This window comes from Corythoichthys intestinalis, chromosome 3 (assembly GCF_030265065.1).
Source record: "Corythoichthys intestinalis isolate RoL2023-P3 chromosome 3, ASM3026506v1, whole genome shotgun sequence".
Classification (NCBI taxonomy): Eukaryota; Metazoa; Chordata; class Actinopteri; order Syngnathiformes; family Syngnathidae; genus Corythoichthys; species Corythoichthys intestinalis.
The window spans coordinates 5,816,701-5,838,588 of NC_080397.1; the positions used below are offsets into that span (position 1 = coordinate 5,816,701).

General features: G+C 41.3%; 1 protein-coding gene across 1 annotated transcript in view; it reads left to right on the plus strand.

The window, feature by feature from the left end:
- cfap299 (cilia and flagella associated protein 299) overlaps positions 1-21,047 on the plus strand; it is a 173,696-nt gene extending 152,649 nt beyond the window's left edge. The window contains exons 5-6 of the mRNA XM_057831321.1: positions 14,885-15,014; positions 20,955-21,047. Coding sequence (XP_057687304.1) covers positions 14,885-15,014; positions 20,955-21,047 — 223 coding nt within the window. The remainder of the gene's footprint in view (positions 1-14,884; positions 15,015-20,954) is intronic.
- The last annotated feature ends 841 nt before the right edge of the window (positions 21,048-21,888 follow it).

The following is a 21,888-nucleotide window of genomic DNA, read 5'->3' on the forward strand; positions in this document are numbered from 1 at the left end:
ATCATGAATGCTTTGAAATACCAGGACATTTTAAATCAAAATCTGTTGCCCTCTGCCTGAAAGCTGAAGATGGGTCGTCACTGGGTCTTTCAGCAAGACAATGACCCTAAACATATGGCCAAATCTACACAGAAATGGTTCACCAGACACAAAATCAAGCTCCTCCCATGGCCATCTCAGTCCCCAGACCTCAACCCCATTGAAAAACTGTGGGGTGACCTGAAGAGGAGAGGACCTAGGTCTCTGGATGATTTAGAGAGATTCTGCAAAGAGGAATGGCTGAAGATCCCTCTTTCTGTCTTTTCCGATCTTGTGAAACATTATAGAAGATTAGGTGCTGTTTTGTTGGCAAAAGGGGGTTGTACAAAGTATTAACACCAGGGGTGCTAATAATTGTGACACACATTATTTGATGTCAAATAATTATTTATGTGGGATTTTTTTTCCCCACTGAATAAATGCACTTGTATTGAAGGTTGGATTTTTCTCTTTTTTTCCAGTAAGGTCCCATATTATTTAGAAAAAAAAATATTACAAGCTAAAAAACACATAATTATTACAAATTCAATAATTATGGAGGGCACTGTATGTACAGTATAGTATATAGTTGCTAAGTTGTGATTGATAAACATATTGAGAAAACAACAACAAAAGCCTAACATCGTCACTTGAGATGTTACAATCGTTGCTCAGTTACTCACCAGTTGGAAAATAACAAATAGAAAGATGGATTGGCGTTGAGTTTATTTCCTGGAAGTGGAAACCACAACCGTGGACAGCCAGGTGAACGTGTGCATTACAGTAGCCGAGACAGGTGGAGCCCCTCAAGGCAGCAGTTTTGTGAGTCTCACTCTCCTAGAAGTGGTGACAATTTGTCAGGTGAAAAAGTAATGAAAGTGAAACCGGTCATCAGCCTGTGTGACTTGGGGTACCATACAGTTTACTTTTGTGGTTTAATTTTCCCCTAGGCATTTTTATGTACTCCTATACTATACTTTAAAGCCACGCTGCTGCCTGAGCGAAGACCTAACGCACGAGGCGAGCTCTGTAATGCCCATCTCCGTGCAATCCGCGACCACCAATGGGAACCCAATTTAAAGTGTATCATTGCTACGTACGTTTAAAGTTTCCAAGATCAATGTGTGAATGCGCCATCAGCTCATCACAGCTCATTCATGCCAAGGGAGCCAGCCAGTTCCACATTTAAAATTACGGGTTGGCGGAGAGCCAGATGCACTCATCAAAAGAGCTAGATATGGCTCGCGAGCCATTGGTTCCTGACCCCTACCCTAAATACACTTTCAGCTTGTTTTGTTGAGATGCATACAGGAAGAACTTACTAAAAATACTTCAATGTAATAATATCAAATAAGAGTGATTTAAATACACGAGATGACTAATGTTTCAACATATAAACACTCTGCTTTAAAGCTACCACAAGAAAACAATTATCAAAAGCTATCAGAGGAAAACACACACCAAAAGTATTTTGAGGCAATGGAAAGGTAGAAAAAAAGAGACTCAATAATAACTAAAATAATACATTGCTTCTAATACTGCTTTTAACTGATGTGCGCATGCATGCGCACTGGGCAATGGTAGGATGTTTTGCCTTTGGCAGACCACCATTTCAAACCGTTTCAAAATAAGATTTGTTCTTGAGCATGTTGTGATTTGAAAACACGGTACTGTAAACTAAAAAAATAGTCAAAAAATATTTGACCTTTAATTGCTATTACTATTTAGTTACACAAATATAATCTATAAACCGTGCAAAACTTTATTGTTGATGAAAATACACCACCAGTCTGATTTTCTTTTCTTTTTTTATATGTCCTCCATTTTGACCTTATGGAAGTGGTCACCCAACTATGTTAGCTTCTCACGCTAACTGGCTCCTGTATGCTCTTCAAGCGTGAAGTGATCTGGCTTTCACACTGGTGTGGCTTTCGTTCTGTGTTCTTAGCAGCAGCAGGAGGAGGGACGGGACTGTGAGTGCGTGTGGTTTCGTGGAGTTTAGTGCAGCGAGTGGGTAGCAGCTCCAGCAGCATCTGCTCCCTCTTAACGTCAACCACACTGCCTGTTATTGTTCCTCACAGGTTGGCGTGTGGAGTTTGGGGGGTTACTGTATGTAGAAGCAATGGGAAAAGGACAGAAGGACACAAGTCAAAGAAGAATAAATGATGACTATCATTACCCATCATTCAGGATCAATAAGGTGAATCAAATCAAAAGAAGTTCATTTGAGAAATGTCTTCCATCTCAAGAAGCAAGTAAGGATGCTGATGGGAAAAAAATTATGTGCTCAACTCAATAGATGGATAAACTGTAAATCATTTTTTTCCAGTAGGGTTCAAAGTGGCGTTTGAAGCTTGGGTTAAATGGTAAATGGTGTTACACTTTTATAGCGCCTTTCCACCGTTTAAGGGCCTCAAAGCGCTTTACACTGTTGCCAAGTGCGTATGACACCAAAAAGCATGTTTATTTCATATTTCACTCAGTGTTTTATGCTCCTGAATGAAATGGACCCCTTGGATGTGGGTGGAAGCGATCGCTTTATATATTCAATTTTTGAATTCCGCACCATTAAAATTAGTGACTTGTGGCTCCAGTTTCGGGTTTAGGACAAATCCGAATGTGACGTCACCCGGGTCAGCATCTCGCAATACAGCATTGCTTTATAGCATGCAGATGGACTGCGGATTCAGCTGATTTTGCAGATTAATTCGTTTATTTTTCGCATCACGCCAGCCAAACGGCTGCAGGGTTTTGTAGCTGCACCAGGGAGAGGCATGTGAGCCTTTTTGCGTTTCAAAAAGTTCCCGTTCATCCTGAGATCAGCCAAAACAAGTGTGCGACAACTGTGGGACCATTGGACTTACAAGGAAGTGGGTAAACATCGTGTTCTGTATTACCGTAATTTCCCGAATATAACGCGCACTTTTTTTCCCCAAAATCAAAATGTAAAATCATGGTGCGCATTACAAGCGGGTACATGAATCGAAACAGAAATATATATACTTTATATTTTATATATATATATATATATATATATATATATATATATATATATATATATATATATATATATATATATATATATATATATACTGTATACACATATAAAGTTTTGTTTTTTATTGACACGGCCATGTTGTGTTGAAGAAACGTATGTGTCAATCCATTGCCGACCATTACGGTACGTGACGTCACCATTTTGTTTCGGTAATACTTCACTCTGATCAGCCGAATTATTTCGTCTGTGTTAAATTCTGCTTTTTTCACTCTTCATAAAGCACAGAATTTAGTTTCTTGAACTCATTTGAGTCAACATTTATTGCAGCTCCGCAACTCGGACCATAACAAACGTAACAACACAGACTTCCTGTGTCCGTCAACTATATCTGTCCCTCGGGAAACTCAAACCCAGATAACAATAGTTCCTATTGTTACTGTCGTGTCGACAGCTCTCTCGGATTTCCGACTTACATTCTCACTTTCATTTTACCGTATCAATCCATGGAGGAAACATTTATTCATCATGATGAAACAAGCAAGTTATACAGCAGCCTTTTAAAGAAAAGTCACATCTGTTTTGTTTTCTCCCTGATTCTGGTAAGTTCAAGAAGTTATCAGATCATATTATTACCGTACATATGGTCAGCTTACGGTAATGTTTTGAACTACCAATGTGCTATGCTTGTGCTGCGTTTTCACCAGTCAATAAAAGGACATTTCTGTATCAGTACACGAGCTCTGTTTTCTTGTGTTCTTCTATTTAGTGGTGCTAAAATTAGGGTGCGCGTTATACACGGGTACAATAATTTTCCCTAGTTTTTACAAGTAAATTTGGGGTGCGCGTTATACACGGGTGCACCTTATATTCGGGAAATTACGGTATGTCAAATATTGGAATCATGGCACACATTTTAACCCTTGAGAGTCGAAGGACGCGCCGGCGCGTCCTCAGCGCGCGTCATCTTTGAAGTGCCCTCACGTTTTAATTACGTCACCCACGTGCCATTGGTTGGTCTTGTTTTAAAGTGCGGAAGTTGCGGTTTACTCTCGTTATTATTTGCAGTCAATCGACCAACTAAAACGTGAGATATTGTCATTTAAGTTTTATAGTTTTATTGTCCTCTCAAAAAAACATTAAAACGCTGCATGGATCATTTGTTTATGTCTATATTTCCATCATTTCTTGTCCTTTTTCAAAACGGAAGCTCCATGAAAAAAAAACACAAATCAAACGAACCCTTTCGAAGTCACAGTGAAAGCACAAAATGTGTTTGTTTTTTTTGTTTTTTTAATAAATATAACTGCTGTGCGAGGTTCCACCGAACGAGAGGGAGGACTGAAGCAGCGAGGTGGCAAGCGACGGCCGTTTGGATCGAGCAGCGACTTTGTGTGACTTTGAGAATGAACGGAAAACTAAATTTAGCGCAAGCAATTGTGCTTTTTGATCAACTTGAGGAAGAGGATGGTCCAAATTCGTCATCATCGTCTTCTTCGGAAGAGTCCTCGAGTGAAGATAGTGACGGATTTGAACACGTGGGTGACGCCATCGACGAGCAGAGGTAAGCCAACTCACTTTTTTTTTTTTTTTTTATGCTGAAAAAGTTTCTTTTGAAAGTTTCTTTTGATATTGCAAGACAAAGTTAATTTTGATGCAATATAAGTGTGTGTTTGTGTGTATAATAATAAAATGTGCATATCAGATCAAAGTCGTACGTGCACTGTGTGTATACCAGGCAGGAATTTATCATTTGTGGTGTTCTTCTTTCTATATGAAGATTAGGGGTGTAGCACATATTCAGCTATGGTATTCTTTCTATTGTCATACATATAGATTTCCATTATTATTTATTGCTGTATATATTTTTATTTTATACTTTATTATTTTCATAAATACTAACTTTTTTTCATGTACATTTATAGTGACAATGAAAGTAAAGTGAAATGAAAATGGAAGGGTGGAAAGAGGACCGACACCCCATGGAAGTGCGGGCTGTCTAATTCCAGGACGAAACTGCTTTTCGGAGTGGCATGCCTGAAAAAAATTTAACTTGTTTATTGTGAATATTTTTGAAAATACTTTTTTTTCCCAATGTTATATATATATTTTTCCCCACAATCAGTCTTCTCAATTTGTGTATATAAATGTGTGTTCAAGAAGCTTGATTGTGTGTATATAGTTTTCATCAGGTGATGGGCCGCAATACCTAAACTCATAAAGAGATGGCCTCTAAACACTTTTTGTGTTAGATGGTATATATTTTTTCACTGTTCTTCACTGTTTGGTCTGCTGTATATAACCTGTTTTGACGAGAGCATGTATAAAGGCAAAAAACGCCTATGGCTATACCTGTTGTTTATGTTGAATTGTCAAATATAAGACTATTTATTCTAAATTTTTTTGGTTGAATGTTCATCCTAACATGTTGAATAAATATTACAAAGTTTCAAAACGGTTCGTTGCGCATGTTTGGTTGTCAATTGGACATCAATATTAAAAATTTTGACAAAACGATTTTGGAATTTTTGGTCTTTTTGGGCCCAAAATGATGATTTATAATTGGTCAGTGAAGGAAACAACAGTTTGGACATGAAGTTCAAGGTGTCACAAAAAAAGGGACCAAACCAGGCCATCGTAAACAATTCTTTCTTTGAAATATAAAAGCAACTTCAAAGGCATGCAAAATCAGACAAAATAGGCCCAGACCTTAAAGGGTTAATATGGCGGTGGTTTGCATTTTGTGGCTGACAATGCTTCTTGTCCACCGAGAATGCCACTTGGACGACGACCGGCGGGTTGTCGCACCCCCCCCCCCCCCCTCGGTCCTTCGCGTGCCCGCCAGGAGAGCACTATACTCGGCTTATTGCCCTCTTCGTGTGCCCGGTGTATTGTCAAATTTTCCACCCCATCAGAATTTTCAACTTTGTGTTAAAATGACCGCGAATACAGCAATTACAAAGTAAACACTACAAACTTTCTTTAAATAAAGGAATATTTACTTACGTTTGATCATGGACGGACATGTAGAAAAGTTCTCCTCAGACACATCCTGTCTTGTTAGCTGCACACACGAACTGCACACCGCTCTCTCACTGGTTACGTCTTTGCCGTATAGTTAAGCATTAATTTGCACCATATTTGTGTTGACCATGTGGCAGCTCTGCGCTCCTCCAACGTCGACCAGATTGTCTGGCAGTCATTCTTCAGATGCTTCTCCACAAACGAGCTCTCCTGCCTGCAGCAGGGGATCAACGAGCTGTCACTTGCTCCACGCCGGGCGGGTTGCCGTGTGACATGATCCCGGGTAGTTTTGTGTGATTTTTCATTACAGGAGTGAAAATAAGACTTTGAGATGTCATTCGGGTTAGCATGTTGGCTAGCTGTCACGCCTCCTTTTTTGTTTACATTTGTCACGGAAAACGCGGGCAGGCGGGTGGTGTCGACCCAAATGCAGGGAAACAAAAACACAGCAAGGCAGGTGGCGGTGAACTCAAAAAACGTTTTAATAATAACTAACAAAAACACAAAGTACAACCAAAAGGACTGGGGATAAAAAGGCAATGTTCAAACAAAACTTATTTAATCGGAGGGACTGATATACGAGGGCTTGGACAGGACATGACATCGACACTGACAATGACGCAACAAGGAGTGAAAAGAAACTGGGAGTTTATATATACACACCCAGACCAGGGGTAATGAGACAACGAGGAACAGTTGGGTGACACAGGAGGATGCAAGTTGGAGGATACACTAGGAGCAGGCACGGCAGGTAAAATCAATGGGCAATCACAGGGACACACTTGGAGGGAACCAACACAAAACCTAACAACATTCTCCGAAGCCAGGACAGGGAAATGACAAAAGCCGGACTAACACTGGTGGTAAAATATCGTTCGGGAGGTGCGACAGTGAAGGTGAAGTCGACAGTTTTGACCATTATGGAGTAATTTTGCTATGTTGTACTGAATAAATGCATTTTTAATATTTCATATTCGATTTAGCACAAGACTGTAATTGTCATGACCATACCATTTATTTAAAATACTTGGATAAAAAGAATATCCTTTAAAAATATTGAAGTAGAGAGATTGAAACAATCATAACATTTTGCTGCTCTGCATCCTCCATTTGGGGACGCGAGAGCGCTATAATGGCAGACGGGGCCAAACGGCAGATTAAAAGACTAATTTCCTCGTCATCTGCGCTTTGCCAAATTGTTTTATATAGTCAAATCGTCTCAAAAAATTATTTTAATTCACATAATAATGCTATTTAAGATTTTTTTTATCCTGTCATACACACTTTAAGGTTCAATTCATGGCTTCAAACCTGAATGTTTCAAGCCTCGATGTACGAGAGATAACGATATACTGTATAGTGGGAGGAAAAATATATGAACACTTAAATTTAGATTTCAATTAAAATTGGTCAAAAGGTGTGGTCTGATCTTCAACAAAATCACAAGAATAAATACAATGCTTGAAATAATGCCTCACAAACAAAGATATTACATATTTCTATGAAATATAGCATTCACAGGAAGGAAAAAGTAAGTGAACCCTTGGATTTAACAACTAGTTGGGCCTCCTTTTGGCAGCAATAACCTCAATCAAATGTTTCCTGTAGTGGCAGATGTTATTTTCAGTAAAAATATGAGAACTTTAGGGATTCAAATCAAGGTTTTAAGCCAGGGTTAGGATTTTAAGACAAGGTTAGGGTTTCAGGTTTGGATTTCATACTTGGCTTTCAAGGAATCCAATGCAATTTGTTAGAGTGTAACGACCTCGGCTGTCTTGTCGGACAAAGTTAGCGGGGTTCTTGCTTCACAGCGACCTCATCCAAAACCAATAGAGTCCTGGCTAGCAGCTAACTGCTAACTGCATGTACGTGCATGTACGTGCATGCGCGTCCGCGTGTCGTCTGGCTGAACTCTAAGCCGCTAACTGGCACTCAACCTCGGTGGGATTTTTAACAGGTTGGCGACATGTTGGCGTCTAGCTACTCGGCGTTCCTGTGCGGAATGCAGCGGACATTTTTTGGCTCGCTGTTGGAAAACGATGTTTCGGCATCACGCCTTCCCCGATGGGATTTTTTTCGCTGACTCATGCAAGGTCGGCAGTTCACCCGTCTTCCCGCTGGCCAACTGACACCAGCTTGAACTTGAACCCTGATGGCAAACTACGGTCAGGTATGGTCTTTATTGAGGGCTTCTAGACAGGCTTTGGGTTGGAAATCTAGTTTGGATGTTTCAAATAACAGTAGTTGGGGCTTTAAAGGTAGGTTTGAAAAATGATAGGGTTTTGAATAAGACCTTTGAAATTATTTAGAGAATGATTACGTAAGTGGTTGTTCGGTCGGTAGGGTCCAACATAACACTAACGAAGTAAGTATTTTCCTTTATTTCTGTGTTTCAGTTTTTGAACTTGGTTCCTCATTTTAGCTTTTCACTTTTGGTCAAGAAGGGGGACCCGAGGGTGTTTTCTAATTATATAGGGATCACGCTCCTCAGCCTCCCCGGTAAAGTCTATTCAGGGATGCTGGAGAGGAGGGTCCGTCGGGAAGTCGAATCTCGGATCCAGGAGGAGCAGTGTGGTTTTCGTCCTGGCAGAGGAACAGTGGACCAGCTCTGCACCCTCGGCAGGATCCTCGAGGGTGCATGGGAGTTTGCTCAACCAGTCTACATGTGTTGTGTGGATTTGGCGTTCGACCGTGTGCCTCGGGGAGTTCTGTGGGGGGTGATACAGGAGCACGGGGTACCGAGCCCATTGGTAAGGGCTGTTCGGTCCCTCTACGACCAGTATCAGAGTTTGGTCCGCATTGCCAGCAGTAATTCGAATTTTCCCAGTGAGGGTTGGCCTCCGCCAGGGCTGCCCTTTGTCTGTTCATAATTTTTATGGACAGAATTTCTAGGCGCAGCCGAAGCGTTGAGGGTGTTCGCTTTAGTGGCCTCAGCATTGCATCTCTGCTTTTTGCAGATTTTTTTAAATTTATTTATTTATTTTTTATTTTTTAAACCTGTCCTGTTCAGCTGTTTGACATGGAGAATGGAAGTCTAAGTGCCCGGTTGGTCTAAACAGTTTTACAGTTTTTCTCGATTGCTGAAGCACAATTTCTTGATCTCTGAGCACAATGACCAGTTGCCTAAACACATTTATTAAATCGGGCCGCTAGTTGGCTTACCTATAAACACATTTCACCTCAATCTACAATTTCACACAACTCTAAACACAATTGCCATTCTCTAAACACATTCACACTTAGGCTAAACACTTTCGCACTTGCTAAAACACACTTTGCGCAATCATATGAACACATTCTCATTCACTAAACACATTTTGCTCATAAAATGCAAAATGGTAGACTCAGACATCAAAAGTTGAACACAATGAAAGCACGGGCTTCATTGCTTAAACACGGTAACTCAAAATTGAAGACACATGACTCTATCCACGTTGGCCTCTTGAGAATGCACGACTCAAAATTGATGCTCTCCTTGGGTCCTTCAACAACCAGTGTCTCCTCACATTCTGGGAGAGCTACAGGATATCCTGATTGACCGTGAGCAGCAGAATCTGGTTCCAGCACAGCCTCCTCCTATCTATGTCATCAACTGGGATAACATCGGCTTTCACCGCACCAACCAGATTAGAGAGTGGTTCAATATACACCAACAATTCCTCAACGTATGTCTGCCACCCTACACACCTTTCCTCAATCTCATAGAGGAGTTCTTCTCATCATGGCGGTGGAAGGTGTATGACCGGGAACCATATAGTAGAGAGAACCTTCTCAGGGCCATAGACCTCGCCTGTGATGATGTGGGGGATTACTCAGGCTGGGCTCATGCCAGAACTTTCTTCCCCCGCTGCCTGGCGACACAAAACATAGCCTGCAATATGGACGAGGTCCTGTGGCCTGACCCCACCCGACGACATGATGCGCAGGCCACCGCGCAGGCCCCCCGCAGACACCATAGCACCTCTTTACTGTACATACAAGAATTTGTGACATGTATCCCCATGTATGCTTTTGTTCTCTTTTGAAATATTTGTTTTAGGAAAAGTACATTTGTACAGGTTGTCATCAATAAATGGGGTTCAATCCCCCTAAAAATAATTTGTGACTTACTATTGATTACTATACAGATGATGGGGTAGTTAGAACATCACACCCTGAACATTGTGTTTTCAATTTTTATTGAAGTGTGCGATAGATATCTAATAGTGTTTACAATTTTGCAATCTGTGAGGACCATTTTGTTGTCGAAGTTTGGTGTTGGCCATAGGAGCAACAGTTTTGTGGTGAAAGTTTGGGTTTTGTGGTTGGAAGTTTGGGTTTTGGAGTGAGAGTTTCGTTTTGCAAAGAGAATGCGAGTTTTTGTGGAGCTAGCTTAAGAAAAGTGTTTTGTGTTTAGAGAAAACGGAGGGCATTTTCCTGAAATGTGTTCTGACATTCGAGAAAAACTAATGTTTCACATTAAGAGTATGGCATACTCCCATTGTGATCATTCAACATACCTTGTTTATTATGACATAGCAGCGAACAGGAAGGGGTTATGGGGGAACAGAAGAAAAGAAACACAAGAGAAGAAAGAAAAGAAACACAAACAAACAACACAACAACACAAACAAGAAATACATTGAACGTCTACACTAACTACTAATATGTTGGTGCTATCGTCAGCTAGATGTATTTCCGGTTGACACCATGTGGGGGGCCTGTTGACCAGGGAAAGAGGGCGCGCCCTATCACATCCTGCCGCATGCGAGCCCCACCAAGCGAGCGACAGCCACGCAGACGAGCGGAGACACCACGCAGGCGTCAACTCAGGGCCACGGCTCCCACCCAGCCAGCACGGGGACTGAGGGCGGGGGGGGGGGGAGTGTGGCGGGGGATCAGCTCAGCCCATCCCTCCTCCCGCAGCCCAGCAAAAGAGCCATCGTTCCCCCCAGGATCCAGGGTGGTCCCCTGGGCCACCCGCGCACCCATCAACCGGCCTTCAGGTATGGCAAGAGGGGACGCACCACCAACCCATCCCCGGGCCAGGACACCAGGGGGCACCTCCCCGGCACCCGGTACAAGGAGACGCCGCTCCGGCCGGGCCGTCCCGGTAGGGAACAATGGCCGCCGCATACACCACCCAGCCACCACCCCATCCCACCTCGGCTGGCCGGGGGAGGGGCCGCGGCCCCGGACCGGCACCCGCGCGGAGCCCCCACCCGCCCGCGAGACCAGCGCGCGCCCGACAGAACCCATGCACGACCAGACGCAAACAGACAAGCCCCAGCTGAAAATGCCGGGGCCAGGACCGGCGACGGGACGGCACAGGCCAGGACGCCAACAAACTCCACCTGTGAAGCTGACAGAAGAAGAGGTTTATCAAACACCCTTAGATGTATACCAAGGACCAGTGAAGTTTTGTTCTATGTGTGGTAATTAATATATAGGGTATCCCAGAAAAATTGCATACGTTCCCCAGCAGCTGGCAACAAAATTGTCTCAGGGTTTCTTTGTAGATTATACCCATTGACCGACTAAACTTTAAAGAAAGAAAAATTATTTATTACATGCTGCTGGTAGTGTATAAAGCAGTTCAGGTTTGAACATGTCCAGTTTTCAGCTGCAAAAGGATGCATACAACTTCCCTGGACACCCCGCATACATCAATTTATGTATACATTTTTATCATTTTTGTGGCATTCCTTCGCAGGTGAGAGAGAATCCTTATTCTATGTTCATCGTTGTTACGACTATTTCCCACTGTTGTTCATATTTGTCCATTTTATTTGTCTGTTTGGCAGATATTTTCTCTAATGTTATATATTCAATGATTACATTTAGCCATTGGTTAATGCTAATGTTTTGTTTGTTTTTCCATTCCAACAATATTGTTTTTTTTGGCTATCGTTAAACTTGCTAGTAGTGAACGGGCTTGACGGTTTGAGATATTCACTGTATTCAGATCGCCAAGCAGACAAAGAGTTGGAGACAATGGAATCCTGCAGTTCAATAGGAGAGAGAGTTTCTTCGTTACCTGTGACCAAAACTCTTGCACTGGTTTACATTGCCAAAGAGCATGAAAGTATGTGTCTGAGGTATCTTCGTTGCAGCTTGTGCATTTATCTGATTGGGAGCACCCCATTTTGTACATTTTAGATTGAGTAAAATGCCATCTGTGCAGTATTTTGAACTTTAGAAGTTGAAGGTTCTTATTCTTTGTCATTGTAAATGTATTTTTACAGATGTTGGACCAATAGTTATTATATAATGTTACCGAAAGTTCATTATTCTATTTTTCGATTGGTAGACACGTAGAGTTGTCACATGAGAAAGCTTTATATACTTTTGAGGTTTTTTTTTTTTTTGTAGAGGATGGATGTTTATTATTTTATTTACAAAAGGTGGTGGGTCTAACGTTCCCGTTAATGATGGGAATTTGCTTCTAATGGCTGCCCTGATTTTATTGTATTGAAGAAAATTGACCCTTTTGATTTGGAAATCTTGTAGTATTTTTTCATGTGACATGAATGTACAGTATTATCTTTAAACAAATGCTGGAACTGGTTTATTCCCGTATCATCCCATGTGCTGAAATAAATAGGAATTTTATCAACTCCAAAGTCTGGGTTGTGCCAGATTGGTGAAAATTTACACGGTGCTAATTGTCATTGCGTAATTTCCATACCTCTCCACCAGTCTTTCAAGGTACATGCTATTATTGGATTTTTGAAGCAGCTATGGTGCTTGATAATAGAGCTAATAAAGGGGAGGTTTGCCAATTGTATTTGGTTGCAGTCTGTTTGCTCTAATTCTAGCCATGACTGTTTTTCAGTGTAAAGACGTAACCACCTAATAAGATATTGTATTTGATTTGGTATGTAATAGTGTTGGAAATTGGGAGCCTCTAAACCCCCCTCTGGTTTATTTCTTTGCAATTCGGCAAGGCTAATTCTGCTTTTCTTGTTCTTAAAGTAGAATTTTGTGACGGCTGAGTCTAGGTCTTGAAACCATTTTTGAGTGGGTTTAAAGGGGGTCATTGAGAACAAATAATTTATTTGTGGTAATATTTTCATTTTGACTGTCACTCTCCGGCCTCAGCATTGCATCTCTGCTTTTTGCAGATGATGTGGTGCTGTTGGTTTCATCAAGCCGTGACCTCCAACCCTCACTGGAGCAGTTTGTAGCCGAGTGTGAAGCTGTTGGGATGAAAATCAGCACCTCCAAATCCAAGACCATGGTCCTCAGCCGGAATAGGGTGGCGTGCCCTATCCGGGTCGGGAATGAGATCCTGCCCCACATTGAGGAGTTCAAGTATTTTGAGGTCTTGTTCACGAGTGCGGGTAGGAGTGAGCGGGAGATCGACAGGCGGATCGGTGCAACGTCTGCAGTCATGCGGAAACTGCGTAGTTGTGAAGAAGGAGCTGAGCCGAAAGGCGAAGCTCTGGATTTACCAGTCGATCTACGTTCCTACCCTCACCTATGGTCATGAGCTGTGGGTCGTGACCGAAAGAACAAGATACAAGCGGCCAAAATGAGTTTCTTCCTCAGGGTGTCCGGGCTCTCCCTTACAGATAGGTTGAGAAGCTCGGTCATCCGGAAGGGACTCTGTGTCGAGCCGCTACTCCTCCGCGTTGAGAGCCAGTTGAGGTGGCTCGGGCATCTGGTTCGAAAGCCTCCAGAATGCCTCTCTGGAGAGGTGTTCCGGGCATGTCCCACCGGCAGGAGGCCCCGGGGATGACCCAGGACACTCTGGAGAGACCATGTCTCTCAGCTGGCCTGGCCTTGGGATCCCGCCGGAGGAGCTGGTTGAAGTGGCTGGGGAGAGGAAAGTCTGGGCTTCCCTGCTAAAACTGCTGGCCTCGACACCTGACCCTGGATTAAGCGGCATATGATGGATGTATGGACTTTGGGCCAAGATTTTTCATTTTGGTACATTGTAGCAGATGATGTGTATGAGTTGGAGGCGGCGAGTTAAGTCAGTGTATCGTGTGGTAGCCGCTCGTTTCTCTAGTCTCTGTGTCCCCCATAAACCACACCTCATAGCGTCCCCCCAGAACACAACATCCCCCGCATTAGTTCTGTGGGTGAATTATGTCGAGGAATGTGATGTTCACTACAACATCCCTAAATAAAACCCCAACCCTTGTTTGGATAGGGTGATACTTCTCAGTAAGGGTTAGGGATTTTAAATTTGGGCCAAAATCCTCTGTTAATGTTTCAGATGTTAGGTTAGTGTGACAAATTAGGGTTTCAAGTAGGTCTAGGGCCAGGGTCCTCAAACTACGGCCCGCCTCCATATTTGGTCCGGCCCCCTGAACAATATATATATATATATATATATGTTTTTTTTTTTTTTCAATAGTGTTATATATTTCCTGGCTTTTTTCTGTGAAGAACCCAGAGAGGGTTATTTAGTTATTATCTATTTAATTAATAGTGTTATTATTATGTATAATTATATTATATCATTGTTATTTTTATTTTATTTACTTTTGTTCCGTGAAGAATCCAGAAAGGGTTATTTGATTGTGGCTTTCTGAAAAACAATAAATTTCTACATTTAGGCACTCCTGCAATCGTCACACCTTTTCTGTTACAAACTGACCCTGGCCCCTCACCAGAGACGGGAAAAGTTATGTGGCCCTCACAGGAAAAAGTTTGGGGACCCCTGGTCTAGGGATTAGATTTGGATTTTAAGGCACAGTTTCAAAGTAGGTTTCCAAGCCATTGATAGCTTTTCAAAGAATGGTCTGGAATTTCATGATTGGCTATGATGCCTTAACTCGGGTTTAAAACCAGGAATAGGGTTTCAAAAATATAAAATCAAAAAATGAAATTTTGGACGTGTCAACCCTTCCCTCATAGTTACTACAACTGGACCACCCAGGTTTCAGCTTCCAACTGCAGCTCAAACTACGAAACCCTGTACGAGCACACTGGCGGACTTCTTTTCAGGAGGAAGACAGATGGCAACATCCTCAACATCGACCCCCGGGTAAGTCTCACCTCCGTACGATGCTAACCAATGCTTAACTTGTTTAGTATGAGCTAATGGTTCACGTTCATGGTCTGCGGAGGAAGCAGTTACCAATTACAAAATAATGATTATGATTTAAAAACACTTTCAAGATAGTGCTTCAGATCAGGAGTTTAAGCCATGGGTTACAGTTTCAAATGCATCAAACATGGGGGGAATTCTGAGGCCAGGATGATTTAGGGTTTCAAAGTAAGAGTCCAAGCAAGCCCGACTTATAGTTCCAAGGTAAGATTTCCAAGTATTTAGCTTAGCGTGGACAGCCAGGACAGACCAGAGCAGACAAGAGCCAAGCAGTCACTCAGTGCTTGGTAGCTAATTACGGTCAACGACACTCTGCCAACACGCACGAACATCTCTTTTTCTGTAAGGAATCATGAATAATTTGCAGTGTAGAGGTCTTCATTTTGAGCACTTGGTGTGAAAATTGACGCTACACTACAGCCATGATGAAAGGTTTTGAGCAAGGGTGTAGGTTTGCACACGGACGGTGGGGACATAACACTACCAACTTTTCAGGATGCTCAAATTGTTCTCACCAATTTGTAAACAACCCTTTTTTGCATTTTACAATGAATTCAGTTATATCAGTAATTTAGATTCTCTTACCATATGTTGTAAGGAGAGAATAGACCCTACCATTATTTAGTGAATTATTTTCACACTAACATTTATCCCTTTTCAGTTGCTGAATGTTCCGGTTCATTTTTTTTTCCTCAAACGCATGTTTGATTGGCTGACAGACACACACTCACACAGCCCCGACAGATTCATGTCGACAACTTGCCGCCCCCTCCGTCCCCTCCTAAGAGGAAGGATAATAGATCTATTTTTCGGTAACGTAATGTAAAAAGACATCAATGTTGTGGAAGTGGGGGAACTTTTCTACTGAAAGTCCGACCTGCATCAGAGTTAGCATAACATTAAACTGTGTGAACTTGCTAACCTGCTAAACTATTGCAGTCAGGCCAGCCTCCACAAGTAACAATGAAGTCAAGATAGCCGCCCCTCATTTGGATCGGTAATGCAATGTGGCTTCAGAGTGTAAGTCCCTTTATTAAAATAAAAACAGGGAGCTATCCAAGAATGGGTCCACTTCAGGGGGACACTGACATTTTAAAAAAAAGATTGTGAAATGAAATGACACATCAGAATTTCATGAGAGTACTTTGGTTCGAGTCTTGGGGTAGTCTAGTATGCCTCAGACCTAGATCGGTCCTTGAATATCTCAGATTTTTTAAATTAATTTTTCCCAAAATCACTTTCATATTACAAGACTTTAGTTTGAGTCTTGGGGTGCTCCAGTGTCCTCCATAAGTGGACCATTTATTGGAATGCACTCCATTTTTAATGAAGGGGCTTGCACTTTAAAATGTATCTTTAGTAGTTTTTGAAAACAAAGATTTGAATCGAATATTGTCTCACTAGAACCAATACACATGAAAGTTAGTATAAGTCAATACAGATTTATTTTGCATTGATTATTTAGTCCAGTGGTCCTCAACGTTTTTGTACCTCAGACCAGTGTGATGTGGACCTTTTTTTTAACGGACCGGCAGAATGATACAGTAAATATAAACTAACACGACGGGGCTAAAAACGAACTTCAAGTGCAGAGGAACTGTAACTCACCAGATGCCGAATCAACCTTTTTTTTTTTTTTTTTTAACAGCGGCCTCTTCTAAAACTTGACGCCAAATATCCTTGGTCGTGGGCATATTAATTTCTTCTCCAATCGTGAAAGGTTTCTTGGCTTTAAGATTACGGTTCGCCACAAAGTATGATGCTCTCAGTGCATTCCCTTTTGTTGATAGGTGGCCCTCACTAATTTTTTCTGTCCATCGTGCTCACGCTTTTTTGTTTCCAAAATTTCAAAGGCTTATCCATTTTTCCAGGGTGCATAGTCTCTATGTGCCGAAGCAGCTTTGAAGCCTCGTTTGCTAACTTTTGGGCACATATAAATGCAAAGTGGACTTGGTGCAGTGGTACCTTGACATACGATCGCTTCGAAACACGATCTTTTCGACATCCGACGTAAAATTTGACTAGCCGTTTGTTTCTACATCAGACGATATGCTCGAAATACGACGACATGACCAGTGTTGTTAATAACGGCGTTACAATATAACGGCGTTACTAACGGCGTTATTTTTTTCAGTAATGAGTAATCTAATTAATTACTTTTCTCATCTTGGCAACGCCGTTACCGTTACTGAGGCGGGAAAGGCGTGCGTTACTATGGGTTACTAAGTTGGTTGAATAAAAAAAAGTCTGAGAGAAACGGACTCACGGGGACGAGAGCAGAGCAGGAGTGGGGAAGACGCCGTTGCAACCGCGATGCTAGATGGCTCCAATAATACCTGACTGCAGCCATAGCCGACAAACTACGCCCACATGACACGGTAGATATCATATTATAGATCTAGATGCATATGACAGACACTGCTGCATTGCCAACATGTTTTAAGGACTACATGCGTTTGTAAACAGCCGCCATCTTAAAGCAGTAGACCTCTCAGGAAGGCCCTGATGTAGAGATCCTTCCTAGCGAACCTAAGTAATTTTTTTTTTTATCTAAAATGCTCCTAAATCGGCAAAATCTTAACTTAAATCTATCTTTAAATGATGAAACAATTTTAAAACTTACACATGTTTAAAGTAGACAGAAGGGAACTAATGCAATAACGGGAGAAATTTTAACAACTTTAACTACTGATTCACAACTTTAAATGACTTCCACACATAGCAAAGGTTACTAGCTAGTTATCGCAATACCCTTGTGTCTAGTTAAGTGGAGGGTAAAGAATTGGGCTTGGGCCAATTGTCCCCCAAGCCCTTTAAGCTTCACATTGTGTGACCTGTTTTTTTTTTTTTTTTTTGGGAGAAAAAAAAAAATATCACTAGTTACTTTGCCAAGTAACTAATTACTCTTACATTCAGGTAACTGAGTTACTAAAGCAATTACTTTTTGGGAGAAGTAATTTGTAACTGTAATTAATTACTTTTTTAAAGTAAAATTAACAACACTGCATGGCACTAAATGCGTTAGTAGACAGCCGCCATCTTAAAGCAGTAGACTTTTTAGGACGGCTCTGTTGTAGAGAACCTTCCTAGCGAACCTAAGTAACTTTTTATCTAAAATACTTCTAAATCGGCAAAATCTTGACTTGAATCTATCTTTAAATGATGAAACAGTTTTAAAACTTTCATATGTCAAAAGTAGAGAGAAGGGAACAAATGCAATAATGGGAGCAATTTTAACAACTTTTAACAGTTGATTCAGGGTAAAGGGTAAATTAGGGTAAAGAATTGGGCTCGGGCCAATTGTACCAAAAACCTTCACAAAAAACTTCACATAGTGTGGCCAATGGTTTTTTTTTTGTGTGTTTTTTTTTTTTTTTTGAGGAAAAAAAAAAAGTAATTATCACCAATTACTTTGCCAAGTAACTAATTACTCTTACATTCAAGTAATTGAGTTACTAACGCAATTACTTTTTGGGAGAAGTAATTTGTAACTATAATTAATTACTTTTTTTCAGTAAGATTAACAACACTGGACATGACTGCACTGCAAACGAACGCACGGCGGATTTTCTTGTGTGAGAAATCAACACAGGTTTAAAAAAAAGTTGGTACAGTTAGTGAAACAAGGAAAAAAGTGATACTTACCTTTGAAATGAAGATGCAAATTATTGAAAAATATGAGCGTGAGGAACACATCCGTGAACTGCCTCAACAATACAGCTCCACGGTCCTCTTCCGACCACCGTTCTTCAGTCTTTATAAGTTAAGGTGACAATTATTATTGGGGTAACATTGCCAAGGAAATCGTCAGCCTCGTCACGTTTTATCATTTATTTAAGAAGTTATCCAACACAAAACAGCCATTGTCCTCCGCAGTTGACTGTGCTTTCAAGAAAACGTAAGTATTATCTCTACCGCACCAACCTCTCAAACCAATCTCACTGTGACGTCAGCCCCGCGGTGCGTTCAGGTACAGCAAAAAGTGTCGGTCACATTAGAATCAGATTCGTCATTATTTACAGGAATCATTATTAATTATTATTATTACTATTATTATTATTATTATATTATTCTGATTTTTATTCATAACTTATTTGTTTTGCTATGTTTGATTGCCATTTGTAATAGTACCAGCAGTATTTATTAAGGATTTAGTGTAGGTTTTTGGGCTGTGGAACGAATTAATGGAATTATAATGTATTCCTATTGGAAAATCCTGCTCGCCATACGACCATTTCGACTTACAAACAAGGTCCTGAAATGAATTAACTTCCTATGTAGAGGTTCCACTGTATTTCTTTTTTTTCCCAATGCATTTATTCTGATCTGTCATTGGAAAGAGATACATATAAAGCATGTTTTATACCTGTTTCCCCAAAGTATAATTAAAAAAACTTTTGGATATATACATATATGTTTTATTTATTTATTTATTTATTTATTAAATAAATGGCTGCCCCTGTGACCCGACCCCGGAACAAGCGCAAGATGATGGATGGATGGACGGACGGACGGACGGACGGACGGACGGACGGATGGATGGTTTTTGAGCACTTTAAATGTAATAATTATGATAAGTTTTAAATATGTTACATTCCCACAGAAATATTTTTTAAACAAGAAAAACGTAGCCGCTCAATCCATTTTAAAAAAGTTTAAAAAAAAAAATAATAATAATAATAATAATGTTTGTCTTTTTAATCATTCTTTGAGTGTCCACTGAAATCTGCTCCAGCTGCTCACTTACACACAATGAGTTACTACAGCAACTGTTTAACAAGTTAAACGATGATTGACGCATGAGGCCCTTTGAAGGTCGAGTCTCTAGCAAGATCAAAGCTGAACCATCTGTCAATTATCGTTTACTTTAATAAGCAACTCCAGTTCACACTCTGACAAACAAAAAGCAGGGAGATGGAGGGAGGGGGTGTGAGACTGTGCTATTGGCTTGGGACAGCTCATCTGTATTTTTTTTTTAAAGAAAATCCGTGATGGACTGAAGGCGCGAAGTAGTGAGGGATCACTGTGCTTTCTTATTGGGTGAGCGTCCAAGAAAAACGACCAGAAATACCCCGTCCGCCATTGCTGAGGTGTGCCGCCAGCAGCAGGCAGCTAGTGTTACTGTTTACATTGACTGACGCTAGGCTGCTACTGAGGTGTGTAAACACCCCAGTAATGGCAGCCACCACTAGAGGGGGACACATATCTCTACTCGGACTAGTCAATAGAGTAGCCCGGCAGATTGTTGGATCAAGAGGCACAGGCCAGAATGTGGTTATTAATAAATTATTTATTATTTCTGTGCGGCCTGGTAGCATATGCGCCATGGACCAGCACTGGTCCCCGGCCCGGTGGGTCAGGACCACTGATTTAGCCTAAAAATTAATTAGGTTCATATTCACGAGAAATGTGGCCCTGTCCCCTGTTCAACAATCTGTTTGGTCTTATTAATGTCCCGTCCCCAGCAAAAAGTGTACATGCTGGTTATGCTCTCATACCAATGTTGAGACCGGACCTACACCCTTGGTTTTGAGACACTTACTTCACCATTCAGTAGCATTAGAAAGAATATTAACATGTCTGACTGCGGAAGAAGATTTGTTCCATTAATCAAAGAAGAGAGACAAGAATAAAATGAATAAAAAGAACAGGGAATGATGATAACGATGAAATAACTATTCCAACAATTGTCCCTGGAGGGGATAAGCACTCACCAGACACATACAGTATTTAAGTAGACTTGGGCAGTCTTATCTCATGATACTCTCGAGCTGTCTCTGTAAGTTTGTTATCACCAGGTGGCTCCATGTTTAGCATGCATATGACTGCATACTTTACTGTATACATACATTCATTAGGCTTGCTTGTGTGTTGCAGTGCCATCCTGGCAAGGACGTGAGAAGAAGCGTGGTACAGTCTGAAGTTTACACGCATGTTGTCATCCTGGACCACAACATCACAAGTTTCTGACAGAAATACAAATTGCAAACAAGCGCGCGCACACACACGCAGCCTGTAATTTCACGGTGGGAACAAAGGAAAGGGTCCACCGGAGAGGCAGACATATCACAAATGCCATCTGGGCGGAGGCACACAAGCATTCCCTTTTTAACTTAGTTATCAACTTAATCATCAACAGTGTTGCTTCCACAATGTAAGATGTTATAATCGGCCTGAGTTGCCTTTCATCTTTTCGCTCATTTTAGCTCAGTTTATCTATTTTGGTCACCATCTTGACCTTGTGCAGTTGAATTTATGTTTAATGGCGAGTCATCAAAGTTCCATTGCGATGCTCTGCTCACACGCTATGATGAAAAATGTTTTTCTAGGCAATTTTGTGTGATCTATCTTTCTAGGATACCATACCTGTCAAGTTGTACGGTTTCGGCGTAATTTGTACAAGTGAGCACTGATTTTTAAACGTGTACCCCGTACGTTCAAAATCTGTACGTTTTTCGTGCATTACGTTTTTTTCTCCGTTCGGATTTTGTCACCGTTTCGGCAACGAGACAATGTGCATTACTATGCGTTACTACGATGGTTGAATAATGCGGGAAAAGTCAGAGACACAGAGAGGGAAGAGTGTTGTGACGCTGTTGCCAACGCGATGCTAGGCTAGATGGCTCCAGTATTTCCTGACTGTAGCCGACAGCCTGCTATTTACGCCCACTTGATGCTAAACTAGATATCACATGCATTTTGAACGAGATGCGAAATGACAGACTCGGCGGCGTTAGTAAACAGCCGCCATCTTCAAGCGGTAGACTTCTCAGAAAGGCTCTGTTGTAGTGAACCTTCCTAGCGAATCTAA